The 13,525-nt window shown below is 45.5% G+C and overlaps 1 protein-coding gene across 1 annotated transcript; it reads left to right on the forward strand.

Annotated features, from left to right (window-relative positions):
* Positions 1–3,760: 3,760 nt before the first annotated feature.
* Positions 3,761–12,897, forward strand: LOC308400358 (uncharacterized protein; the record flags this gene model as incomplete). The annotated part of the gene is made up of 8 exons (XM_080888002.1): positions 3,761–3,855; positions 4,215–4,285; positions 8,839–8,897; positions 9,215–9,358; positions 9,469–9,542; positions 9,663–9,763; positions 10,840–12,668; positions 12,808–12,897. The coding sequence occupies exons 2-8, from the start codon at positions 4,279–4,281 to the stop codon at positions 12,895–12,897; spliced, it is 2,304 nt and encodes a 767-aa protein (XP_080744128.1). The 5' UTR covers positions 3,761–3,855; positions 4,215–4,278.
* Between the last annotated feature and the right edge of the window lie 628 nt (positions 12,898–13,525).

A 13,525-nucleotide genomic window follows, 5' to 3' on the forward strand; every position in this document is an offset into this window, starting at 1 on the left:
TACCATGAGATGGTGCAGCAGGTCAATGTAAACTTTTTTATCAATGAAAATACATTTTTATTTACAACAACAGTGTGAGAAAAGGAAAAGCTTCATGAGGGAAAAGAGCAGCTAAAAAAATTAAAAACATCTGTCAAAATAAACACTGCCGGTGTCACCCCTCCTCTCTCTTCTTCCTCATCTGACTCCGCCGTAGCTAAAGCATGGTCACGTGGTCTCAGATTCCTGAGTAGTGACCCATCACTTCCCTTACCTGTGGCACCTGGATGTCTCTAAACCACATACATACACATACAAATATTTAAACTCCTCCAATTGGAGGAGTTTAAATATCTCGGGGTCTTGTTCACGAGTGATGGAAGAAGGGAGCGGGAGATCGACAGACGGATTGGTGCAGCGGCTGCAGTGATGCAGACGCTGTACCGGTCTGTTGTGGTGAAGAGAGAGCTGAGTGTAAAAGCAAAGCTCTCAATTTACCGGTCGATCTATGCCCCTACCCTCACCTATGGTCACGAGCTGTGGGTAGTGACCCAAAGAACAAGATTGCGAATACAAGCGGCGGAAATGGGTTTCCTCTGAAAGGTGGCTGGCCTCTCCTTTAGAGATAGGGTGAGAAGCTCGGCCATTCGGGAGGGGCTCAGATGCTCCACATCGAAAGGAGTCAGTTGAGGTGGTTCGGACATCTGACAAGGATGCCTCCTGGGCGCCTCCTGGGTGAGGTGTTCCGGGCATGTCCCACCGGGAGGAGGCCCCGGGGCAGACCCAGGACACGCTGGAGAGATTATATCTCTCGGCTGGCCTGGGAAAGCCTTGGTGTTCCCCCGGATAAGCTGGAGGAGGTGGCTGGGGAGAGGGAGGTCTGGGCCTCTCTGCTTGGGCTGCTGCCCCCACGACCCGGCCCCGGATAAGCGGAAGAAAATGGATGGATGGATGGATGGATGGATGGATGGATGGATGGATGGATGGATGGATGGATATTTACTATATGCAATAATGAATTTCTATACATTTTACATCAGATGACCACTTTGGTTGTAAGATTCAGATAATTATTTATTAAAAGCTAGACATTTAAAATGAAAATAAGAAAGAAAAGTATTTCTTTGTGCCCCCCTTTCCCTGTTAATGCCCTACCTGGCCCCCTGGCAAAATTTTGCTAGACTCGCCCCTGCACAGTTATCAGCCGCCAGCTACGTTAAAAAAGGATCCTGGTGTTATTTCTCAGAAACAGGTCATAACTTCCCTTCAACTCATTCATGTCACCTAAAAGGTAAACCTGTTCCTCCATCACCTGTTCAGCTCTGATGATTCAGTAAGGACATCTCCTGGTTTCATCTTCATGTTTCCCTCTCACCACATATCCAAACCGACATCATGACCAGCAGCTTTTACAGCTGTGGCTCCAGCAAACATCAGCTGATACTAGAAAGTAATATTAAATAAATTCTAACAACAGCTGATCAAGCTTAAACATGCTGCTGTTGTTTAGCGCGACCTCCACCTGTTTCCTCTTTCTGGCGCAAAGGGGACGATAAACAAACAAGAGAGAAAAGCCGATCAGCTGATCATTGATCAATTTCATGATTGAAATAGCAACAGGAGAAGGAGGGGGAGAAAATGAGAGAAGAAGAGGCAGCTGTGCAGCATAAAGACGCAGAAAAACTCCAGCTTTGCGTCTTTTTTTTCATTCTAGCTGAAGTATGGGACAAATTGCGTTCCTTTTCACCTCAATACAGAACTTTAAAGTTCAACCTCATCGGCTGTAATTGGTCCAGCCTAGAGTCGATCATGACCAATTAGCCAATCCACGCCTTTAAATGTTTATACCATTACAAAAAGCAAACAGACAAACAAACAAAAAGACATCAGCCCATAAAAACAAAAAATCACCGTTGGGCATACCAGCTCTATGCTGAGAGCCAGGGTTAAAAGTTTACAATTGTTCAAATTTTGCTCAGCTGAAGTACCAGCAGTCTTGTTTGCCTGATATTTTTTTTAAAAATGCATCTCATTGTGAGTGAGAGTGCCCCCTGCTAGGTATTCAGCACATTATCGTCAGTCTGCTCACTTGTGTAGAAAGACTGAAGCCATCTTGCATCAGCCAGGTGCTTTTTAGCCCTCTGTTTCTTACTCACACTGGCAGCATCTGCTGGAATTGATCACAATCAGCTTGTCAGGAACCAACTGTAGAGAAATCAGATTATTGGGTCAAAAAATATTTATATATATATTTTTGAGAGTCTACTCGCAGTACTTGAGATCTCTGGGAGTCACCCAAATGGTGTCCCTTCAGAGACACAAGGGGGAAAGCAGCTAAATTGAGGTAATCCTGCTGCGCCAGGCATGAGTTACGTAAATGGAGAGATAATGTACACTCGCAGGAGATCGTGAATGAAGCGGCGCTCCAGCTGACCAATCTGATCCCTGCATCTGCAGGAAGCTGGGGATTACATATGCCTAATGGCTCCTACATAACTGACAAAGCTGGCTATTTGCTCCTTGTTTTGTGTTTATATACTGAAGTGCTGGCTGGTACTATTGATGGTCCAATAATCAGACAATTGACATTAGAATTCCACCTTTAATGGTCGCCTTCCTTTTTACAACAAGTGGAAAGTCCCCACATAAAACTTCCGCCCCCCCTTTCCCGCCTGTGCATAGCCAGTAGGTAGATTACATACATCTTAACAATCTCCCCTTTTTCTTTAAGAAAATGAGACAAGAGACTAGCACTAGGGCTGGGTATCGTCACTGATTTCTAGAATCGATTCGATTCCGATTCACAAGTTCCTGAATCAATTTGATCCACGATTCGATTCAATTTGATTTGAATCTGGGAAATTTTGCCTCAGACAGTCAGAAATATTATAATTCAGATCAGTATATTTACATATTTTTGTATCTATAAAAAGGAAGCTGACACTTGCAAGACTTTATCAAAGGTGTGAGCATCACAGCAGATGCCTTTGTGTCAAAGTAGCTGAAGATAAAACACAGAAAAACATGAAGGTGATTTTCCTGGCCTGGATTTTATAAAAATATTCTGCAGTAGATCAAAAACGAAAGAAAATCATTAATCAACTTATGAACATTACCTCTGAAGTTACAGCGGTTTTATTAGAGACACGCTAAGCGTTTTGCATTTTGTATAATTTTAAAAAGTTTAAATTTGTTCAGAAGCCTATTGAACGGCAGAAATTAGGTTTTCTTTTCGGAAGTAAGTAAAAGGGAAAAAAAACATCGGCCGACAGCGCTGTAAATAACTGTAGTGTTGTGCGTAACAAGCAAGTGAATAATGCAGAAAACAGATTTCAGAGATAGACGGGAAACTGTTCTTGAAGTACACCGAGAAAGAGAGAGAGAGAGAGTGAAGTGATTTTATTGTGGTGGAAGCAAAACAGCAAAAATCAGAGGGAGTCCTTGACGATGTTTATGTGAAGCTTAGTTTGGATCTTCATTTGCTGCTGGTTCGGTCAATATTGTTTGGAGAGAGTGTGGTGGGGCGTGGTCTGCGGTGCCGTGCAGGGAGGGCGGACGCACCTGCACGGCATCCATAATCATGCCCGCTGGGTTAAAACACGGGGACTCAGAGCACTCCCTTTTCCATTTACAGGATTCTCCTTAAGTTTTTCACCATCTTCTCGTTGTATTCTGTGCACTTGTTGCTGAAGATAGCCAATGAATTAGATAAGTTTAACAGGCAAACATCCCCAAATGCTTGTTAGTGTATTTTTTTTAATCCACAATTCTTTGTGTATTTAGGTGTACTGGATTACGAGCAGTTGTGTTACAAAGTCTTTGGGAGACTGGGAAAATTCACAGCCTCCCTCTTCATCATCATGAGGTATATTGGAGGTAAGAAAAATGAATGTTACATGACTGTAATAGATCCAACATGTGCTCACTCAGAAAGCCAAATCACTGCTCCTCTGTGTCTGCAATGAGCGCATGGAGGGGGGAGGCACAGGGGGAAACCTTGGTTGATGGAAAGCAGCTTGTGTTTTTTGGAAGCAGCTTCCAGTAAAACCTTGAGTCATTTTACAACATGTCGTGATTCGTTTCTTTGGAACATCTGGGCCCCTTGCCAAATATTAGAGATCGCTATTTTTATGGCAGTTTCCTCCTTTTCTTTTCTCTCCCTCAGTTTTACAGGAAAATGTGCTAACTGCTGTTGTTGTTGTTGTTGTTGTTTTGCTTTTTTTCCCCCTCAACAGTCATGTCGAGCTACCTCTACATCATACGAACTACCCACCGTTATAAAAGCATTCACAGGAGCCAATGTCAAGTGAGTAACTTAAATATTTTAGCAACTTCCACACAAAATTTCTTTCTTGTTCATGTTTCACTGTTTTATTTCACCTACCACAAGAAACACTGCTGATACTGGCATATTACTTAAATAAATACTATTACCAAATCTAATTTGATGGACCTGGAGGTTGTACACTTATTTCCAAGATATCCGAGGACAAATCAGTCAGGTTGGCCTCTGTCCAAGGAACATCTGATTTGATTTTGGTAGTGGTTCAGATCAGAGCACCAGACCATTTGTTGTGCAGCCAAAGATGTAAACAAAATGTCAATACGGCATAGTTTACTCGCCCTAAAAGGAATGTTTCCTGGTTGCACTAAGACTAAGGTGTTGGTGAAAAACAAAAATTCCTAGAAGGAATGAAAGAGACCAGGAACACCTGAGAGAAGCACTTGAGGTGGACATGTTAAGCAAAATGGCTGCCAGTTGTTTTTCAAGTGCTGAGGGAAGGTGAAATAGGCATTTGTCGCTCTGCTTGGAGCACAGGCGGGATGTGTAGGAGGACTGTCTGGCTGTTTTTAAAGGACGGAGGGTGTTCCATCTCTCTGAGTGGCTCTTTCAGAGGGCCCTTTTAGGGAATCAGTCAGAGTCAGAGACACTTTATTTATCCCCAATGGGCAGTTAAGATAGATGATACTATGCCAATCACACATACAATACACAAACATCATATTGGGGAGACAGGTCAGGCTAGGTAGCCCTGGCTGCTTGACCACACGAGCAGCGACCCCAGTCGAAACAATGGAAAATGCACAACATGAGGAAAGACAAGAAAAAAGAACTCCCCCCAGACTGAGCCACACAGGGAGATCAGTTTGAGAACAGAAAAAAACACCTCAGCACATGAATCATCACATCTCACAACATAGAAGGCATAAGCTTCGAAGCATAAGCTTTGGAGTGGGGTTGTGGGGTGAGTGTAGGTCTGTGTCAGTGTACATGCATATGTGTGCGTGTGTGTTCCGTGTTCAGCCGAGAGAAAGTGTCCCTTCACCAAAAAGTGTCCCTTCACCCGGCTGGGCAAAAGTCAACAATCTTCAGTCGACGCAGGTAACCTTGAATGAGGAGGAAGAAAGTCACAACACAGTCTTGTTATCTAAGGAGAATATTTTGTTATTCCCGTCAGCTTTTGCCTTGAGCATCCAGCTGGCGCCAGGGGGGCCTTATGAGATGAAAATGGTAGTTGTTTTGGTTAGTGACAAACAAAATGCTTTCAATTTTACAGTTGATGTAGCCGGTGTTAAACAGGACTAAAAGCTGTAGAGGATCTGAGAGGAGTCTGATGAGAAAGTGGATTCAGTGTGCGGTTTTCTGTGTCACAGAACTAATTAGTTTACTTGTAGTCCTGGTTCATCAGTTTATGATGAGATCAAAGCTACTTCATATGCAAGATACACCTGAGAAAGATGATAAGACCAGAGGCGGAGCCAGACATTTGAAACACCCGGGGCTTAGCCCAAAGAGTAGTATGCATGTGGGATTTTTTTTTTTTTTTTTTTGGGGGGGGGTGTAGAAATGACTAAAAGATTAATAGGCTCTGTTCAAAAAAGAATGACTTCATATAGGGAAAAATATATATCACATGTGCAGGACACCTTAAACTAGTTTTTTAATTAAGCAGCAAGGCAGAACAAGGTCGGGGCTGTATCAAGACACGAGGACTAAACCCCAATTCAACCAGACCCAGAACTGATCCAGAATTAAAACAGGACTACAACAGTTCAAAATCAGGACTACTGAGGACTTAACCAAGACAGAACCAGAATCAGAACTAGATGATAGCACTAAAAATCATCATAGACCTGCACTACACTTATTTTTTAATTCTACCAAAGTCCACTATTTAGATTGAGAAAAGTTTATATAATTATTTAGCCTTGTTGTGCAAACAAGCCTGCAGAACTTAATAAATACAGAATTTGAAAAATAACAAACCTAAAAAGAAACACTAGGTACGAGATACATGAGGACCTATGATACGGTGATACTTTTGGTAAACAACCATTTGACTAACATGTGTGTCTCACCTGCTCTTGTTCATCTGCTCTGTCCTCGTTCTCCTCTCTCTCCCTCTTTGTGCTGACAATCATCAAATATACAGTTGAAACCAGATATTTACTCTTCAGATAAAAACACTTTTTTAATTGTAACATCAAATCAGACTAAATGTTTATTTTTTTAGATTGATAAATATAAAAACATATTTGTTAACTTTAAGAGTAAAGAGAGAAACTATCTGTATTTCTTAATTGCAAATGGCACCAAATTGTATTCAAACTTGAGCCACATTTATGGAGCTCCACAGTTCTTTTCCTGGTGTTTTGGTTGATATCTCTTGATTTTCCCATGTCAAAGAAACAGGCTCTGTGTTTTGCCTTATATGCATCCACAGCTGTGCCACCAATTTACTCACATGGACTCTACTAACCTATCAGAAGCTTCTTCAGCTCAGAATGGAATCGTCTGGAGTTTTCTTATTAATTAACAATAAATTTAGTGTACATGTACTCCTAAATTTGATGAAAGTGATAAAAATAGCTCTGTCTCTCTTTATTCTGAAATTTAACTAATTCAAAATATATTTCAATATTTATCTAAAACAAAAATTTACTCTAAATTGATGTTGTACAGTAAAAATGTTTTATGTTTTCTCCCTAAAGTGTATGTAAATATCTGGTTACAAATGTGAATATCCTGCTGTGTACTGAAATCCCTCTTGTTTTGCATAGAAATATACTGAACAACATACAAAGCATAATATATAAAATAACATTTACCTGAGTTTTTTCTTTGAAAGAACCCTCGAATGTCCATTCTTATGTTTCAGTACATAACTGAAACCGATTTAGTCGGGGGAGGGTAAGAACTGAAAATATGAAATAAACACACGTAAGCTAAGACTCTCTAAAAAAAAATAGCATTTGTTCGGCTTTTCATTTTGCCATTTGTTGATTCACTTGAAGAGCAAGTAACGTAATATTGGTCAAGTGATCAGTTTCATATCAATCTTTCGTGATGCACCGTCATATTTACATTATTTGTACGGTACGAATGATTTGCTTTGGTACCTGGTCAAACTTAAGCTCTCCTTAGTATGGCTGGCTCCGTCTCTCCAACAGCGCACTCACGGGCAGCAGCTGCCCCGCCCCCTCGCTCAGTCGCTTAGTGCCTGAGCTTGGATCATACCAATATCAGGGGGGGATTCACGCACAGTCGTAAATTCCCACAGTGTGCACTATGTGCTTCGAATATTGTGTGTACTTTTTGTTTTATACAGTTGTCAGCCAGGCATCTAACTATGAAAAAATTACACTCCAAAATACCCCGGGCTTCTGACAAAACAACCCGGGCTTAAGCCCCGTAAGCCACCCCCCCGCTCCGCCCCTGGATAAGACTAACAGAACATTCTAACTCTAACTAATTCATAGTAGATTTCACAGTATAACACTGCAAAACAACCTAACATGGTGTGTTGCCCCTTTAACACAGCTACAGAAATCTTTACCTACATGATGATTCATTGGTGATCTCTGTCAACTAACACTGACATGCTCTGTCCTGTATTTCAGACAATGGTACATCATGGTGACTACCTGGTGTTGCTGGTTAGTCTTTGCATTATCCTGCCCCTGACACTGCGCAGGGACTTAGGTAAGGAAAGTTGCGATCTTGTTCTTTCGTGACCATAGGGTGAGGGTAGGGACATAAATTGACCGGTAAATTGAGAATTTTGCTTGTACACTCAGCTCTCTCCTCAACATGACAGACTGGTACACCGTCTGCATCATTGCAGCCAGAGCACCAATCCACTTTCGATCTCCTGCTTCCTTCTCCTGGTACTCGTCCCTAATCTGGAGTGGGCACACCACAGCCACGACCATGGCCTCAGATTTGGAGGTGCTGATTCTCATTCGCACTTCTTCACACTTGGCTGCAAACCATTCCAGTGCGAGCTGGAGGCCATCACCGGACAAAGCCAACAAAACCACATCATCCACAAAAAGCAGAGATGAGATTCTGAGCCCACCCAAGTAAAGCCTTCCGCAACTTGGCTATGCCTAGAAATTCTGTCCATAAAAATTACGAACAGAATCAGTGACAAAGAGCAGCCTTGGCAGAGCCCATCACCCACAAGTAACGAGTCCGACTTATTGCTGGCTATGCGGACCACTCTTGCAACGGTTGTATAAGGATTGAATGGCCCAGAGCAATGGGCCAAACACCCCATACACCCCATATGTCCACAAAACACATGTAGACTGGTTGGGCAAACCTCAAGTATTTTGAGAGGATACAGAGCTGGTCCAGTGTCCCTCTTTTGGGCTGTGCCCGCCAGGGGCCCATGGACTAAGGCCAGTCTGGTGGCCGTGATATTCCGAAAACATATAAACAATACATAAAAGAAAAGAAATTCCCTTTACACACACTAGCACACATGCAAGATTTCAAAACCTTTAAAACTTTAATAGCTTAGAGTGACGTGATACAGGGGGGCATCGCTATTAATTGTGTTTTTCCTCTTTCAGGTTGCCTTGGTTACACAAGTGGTCTGCCACTGCTATGCATGGTCTTTTTTCTGATTGTGGTGAGTGACACACCTTTCCTCATTCCTCATGCTACCATATCATCCTTTACGCAAATCTTTGGCAAATGCCTGTTCTTGGTTTGCCAGTTGAGTTTGAGTCAGAACATATTTCAGTCTTCCAGTGAAATCTCTTCCTGCTACACAAAAGAGCAGGATTCCTTTTTTTTTCTAAAAATGTAGTCAAATGAATTAATTTAATAGTGGAACAGGACAGCACAACAACGGTCAAGTCTTTGTTTCTGATCATGCTGTAAATAAACCTTTGCACCTTCACAATAAGGAGCTAAAATGGGAAATTTGCTCTCCGCTCCTTCAAGGTGATCATCAAAAAGTTCCAGATCCCATGCCCTCTCCCTGATATTCACAATGACAACTCGACTCATTCGTTGAACAGCTCACACAGCGACAATACTTCTGACGAGGACACCTGCAGGCCAAAATACTTTGTCATCAATTCACAGGTAAAAGCCTTCAAAACTTAGAACATCTGTAGAACTGAAATAAACCGTAAGGGAATCATTTCTAGTGTTTGGATGTCAGTTATGATTTTTTTTTTTTTTGATCTCCCTAGAATGTTTATGCTGTCCCTATTATTGCCTTTGTGTGCCACCCTGATATCCTGCCCATTTACAACAAGCTCAAAGAGTGAGTATACGCTGCCATTTATTTAAATTTCTCTGACAAAAAAAACACACTTTTGAATTTTTTACAGTCATTTTTGTCTGCTGTCTAAATAAAACATGTCTTCAACTCTCTGCTGAACAGCCGTTCCCGCAAGAAGATGCAGAATGTCGCCAATGTTTCTTTCCTGGCTATGTTCATCATGTACCTGCTGGCTGCCCTTTTTGGATACCTGACTTTTAACCGTAAGTCAAGACAGTAAAAATGTAAATATGTACACTAAATTTTTATGTGTGAAAAAATGTAACTAAATTTAGTTTCTTGACGCAGTTAATGTCAACACACACCTATACCAGTTCACAAGAAGTTATACGAAATGTTAAATGGGCTCTGTTCTCTAGGTCGTCTAAGGTTTCAAGCCCAGTAATTACGCCTGTTATGCAAGAACCAATGTTGGGCAAGTTACTTTAAAAAAGTAATTAATTATAGTTACTAGTTACTACTTCAAAAAAGTAACTGATTAGTAACTGAGTTACAATATTCTAAAAGTAATTAATTAGTTGAAAAGTAACTATTGCGTAACTTAAAAAAAAAAAAAAAAGTCTAACCCTCTGGGGTCCAGGGTATAATTGTCCATTTTTTCACAACTTTTGATTTTACCTCTACATTTTACCTTTAAAAACTATTTACTTTGCCTTGGTTGGTATCATTCTTTTCAGCACAACTTCACGTGTCTGAATTTACAGTTATGTTTTCATTTTGACAGACTGTATTAACACAATTGATCTAAAATCAGACAAAAAACATAAAATCTGTCATGGTCCTGCGACCATGACTCAGTGACTTTATGTTTATGTACTTATTGTTATTACTTTCATTATTATTCATGGCTGTTTTGGGATGGTTTGTGTTTGGGATTTTAGACACTGGGTTCTGGGTTTGTGCTCCCTCTGTTGGTCCCTGGTGTTAGTGTTCCCCTGTCTCGTCAGGTTAATCAGGTCCAGCTGTTTCCCCCATCTGTGTGTGATTTCCCAGTGTCTCTTTGTGTATTTATACCGTGTGATTTCCTCTGCTCCTCGTCGCGTCGTCTGTGTTCCTACCTGGTGTAATCCTCTGCGTGTTCTCCCTGCTGTTCTCCCTTCATGTTCAGGTTTGCCACTCCTCTGTGTAGTTTATCCCAGTTTAGTTTCGTCCTTAGTTCTGTTTGCCATCTCCACTTTGTGTTTGTTATTAACAATAAATCACCCTCACATCTGAATAAGTGCTGCGCTTTGAGTCCTCCTTCCACTCTCCACACGGCCGCTGCCCCGGACCGTGACAGTACGACGCGACCACAACATGGACCCAGCAGCGCTTAACCCGTCCAGGGAGCTACGGGAAAATCTAACCGATGCCACACAGGAGCTGATCGACCTGTGGCTGGAAAGCCCGGGTGGCACGTCCCAGCGCGCTATAGAGAGGCGGCTACAGCGTCTGGTGACCGGTCTCCCATGGCTTCTGGGCTCGCTTTGTTCGTGGGAGCGGGAGTTCCTCCTTTTGGACCTCGGACTTCACCCCCCGTCTGCTTTTACTTTCGAGCAGCCCGAGGCGGTGAGCGAGCGACATGTTCTGGCTTCCCCAGTTTCCGGGACTTTGTTTTCTGGGGCTATTCAGAGCGGGATGGGAGACTGTTCGGATCGCTTACCCACCTTCGTGGTAACGGACCCTTCGCAAGTGGGCGTGTACAGACCCTCTGCAAGACTAACAGACTGTGTCTCTGCCACCCCTTCTGAGCCAGGACTTTATCGCCATTCTCCGGCTCAGTTCAGTGCTCGGCCACAAGCTCCCCAGTCAGTAGCTCAGCCGTTAGCCTCCCTGGGGGCGCAATTGCCTGTTCTGCCGCCGCTCCAGTTAGCCACTCAGCCACCACCATCACCGCTAGCATCGCTACAACCCACTGTTCCGGTAATAGCTGAATCACAGTTTTCACACTGTTTTTCCACCGCTGTTTCTAGGCAGGGAGATGAACTGTTACATTACGGACCTGTTCCTCAACAGCTGGCAACATTAGTGACTGTTACTCACTCCGGGGCTTCCCCAGAGGCGGGGTTGCTGCCCTCAGCTTACTCTGGACCCCTGGTGGCCAAGATGCCAGCTGTGAACTGCACCGGGCTGTCACTGCCTGAGCAGGGTCAGTGCTCTGCGCAGCTGCAGCCCTCCTTATGTGTGCCAGAGGCCCACGTGCCTACTGGTTTTGTTTCACATGTGCCAGAGGCCCGCGTGCCTACTGGTTTTGTTTCACATGTGCCAGAGGCCCGCGTGCCTACTGGTTTTGTTTCACGTGTGCCGGAGGCCCGCGTGCCTACTGGTCTTGTTTCGTGTGTGCCGGGGGCTGCGGTGCCCACTGGTTCTGCGGCTGTTTTCGCTGGGGGGCCCGAGGAGCCTGTCCAGCCTCCTGTTTCGCCTGCTGGGGGGCCCGAGGAGCCCGTCCAGCCTCCTGCTTCACTAGCTGGGGGGCCCGAGGAGCCCGTCCAGCCTCCTGCTTCGCCTGCTGGGGGGCCCGAGGAGCCCGTCCAGCCTCATGCCACACCTGCTGCCACGTCGGCTGGGGGGCCCGAGGATCCCGTCCGGCCACCTGTGGCTGCTTCTCCACCTGTGGCTGCAGCGCCGCCTCCTGCAGTACCATCACCTGCAGCGCTACCACCTGCTACTGCCACGCCTCAGCCTGACACTTCAGCCTCGCCTGATTCTGGTCCAGCTTCATCCTCACCTGGCCCAGCTTCAGCTACAGCTTCATCATCGCCTGGCCCGGCTTCATCATCGCCTGGCCCGGCTTCATCCACGCCTGGCCCGGCTTCATCCACGCCTGGCCCGGCTTCATCCTTTGCTTCAGCCTCGCCTGATTCTGGTCCAGCTTCATCCTCACCTGGCCCAGCTTCAGCTACAGCTTCATCATCGCGTGGCCCGGCTTCATCCTCGCCTGATTCTGGTCCAGCTTCATCCTCGCCTGGCCCGGTTTCATCCACGCCTGGCCCGGCTTCATCCTCGCCTGATTCTGGTCCAGCTTCATCCTCACCTGGCCCAGCTTCAGCTACAGCGTCAGCTTCGCCTGGCCCAGCTTCAGCTGCAGCTTCTTCATCGCCTGGCCCGGTTTCATCCACGCCTGGCCCGGTTTCATCCACGCCTGGCCCGGCTTCAGCTTCATCAGCATCGTCTGGTCCATCATCAGCTCCATCAGCATCGTCTGGTCCAGCCTTCGTGTCTGCATCATCATCTCCGCCTGCTGCGGTCCCGGCTTCCGTGCCCTCAGCCTCGCCTGGCCCAGCCTCGTTTGGGTCTGGAGCTAAACGGCCGTTTTCTGGACCGCTGGCTAGGCTACTGGCCGAGCGCCGTCGCCTGACTGGCCGCCGTTGCCTTCCGCACGGCCGGCCCCCGGACCACCATCACCTGACTGGCCGCCGCTGCCTTCCGCACGGCCGGCCTCCTGAACTCTTTACGCGCCGCCGCTGCCTTCCGCACGGCCGGCCTCCTGAACTCTTTACGCGCCGCCGTTGCCTTCCGCACGGCCGGCCTCCTGAACTCTTTACGTGCCGCCGCTGCCTTCTTCGTGGACGGCCTCCTGAACTGTGCTTTGGACTCTGCTCCCCTGTGGGTTTTGTGTTCATCTTTGTTTTGGGACTCTGGGGCCTCCGTCCGTGGTCGTGGTCCGGTCCCTCCGTCCTGGGCCCCCTGCCGCCCGCCCGGATCTGGTGGTGTGTTTCTGTGGCTGTCGGGGGCCAGCCCTTGAGGGGGGGGGGTACTGTCATGGTCCTGCGACCATGACTCAGTGACTTTATGTTTATGTACTTATTGTTATTACTTTCATTATTATTCATGGCTGTTTTGGGATGGTTTGTGTTTGGGATTTTAGACACTGGGTTCTGGGTTTGTGCTCCCTCTGTTGGTCCCTGGTGTTAGTGTTCCCCTGTCTCGTCAGGTTAATCAGGTCCAGCTGTTTCCCCCATCTGTGTGTGATTTCCCAGTGTCTC

Source organism: Rhamphochromis sp. 'chilingali', assembly GCF_963969265.1.
Source record: "Rhamphochromis sp. 'chilingali' genome assembly, chromosome: 7".
Classification (NCBI taxonomy): Eukaryota; Metazoa; Chordata; class Actinopteri; order Cichliformes; family Cichlidae; genus Rhamphochromis; species Rhamphochromis sp. 'chilingali'.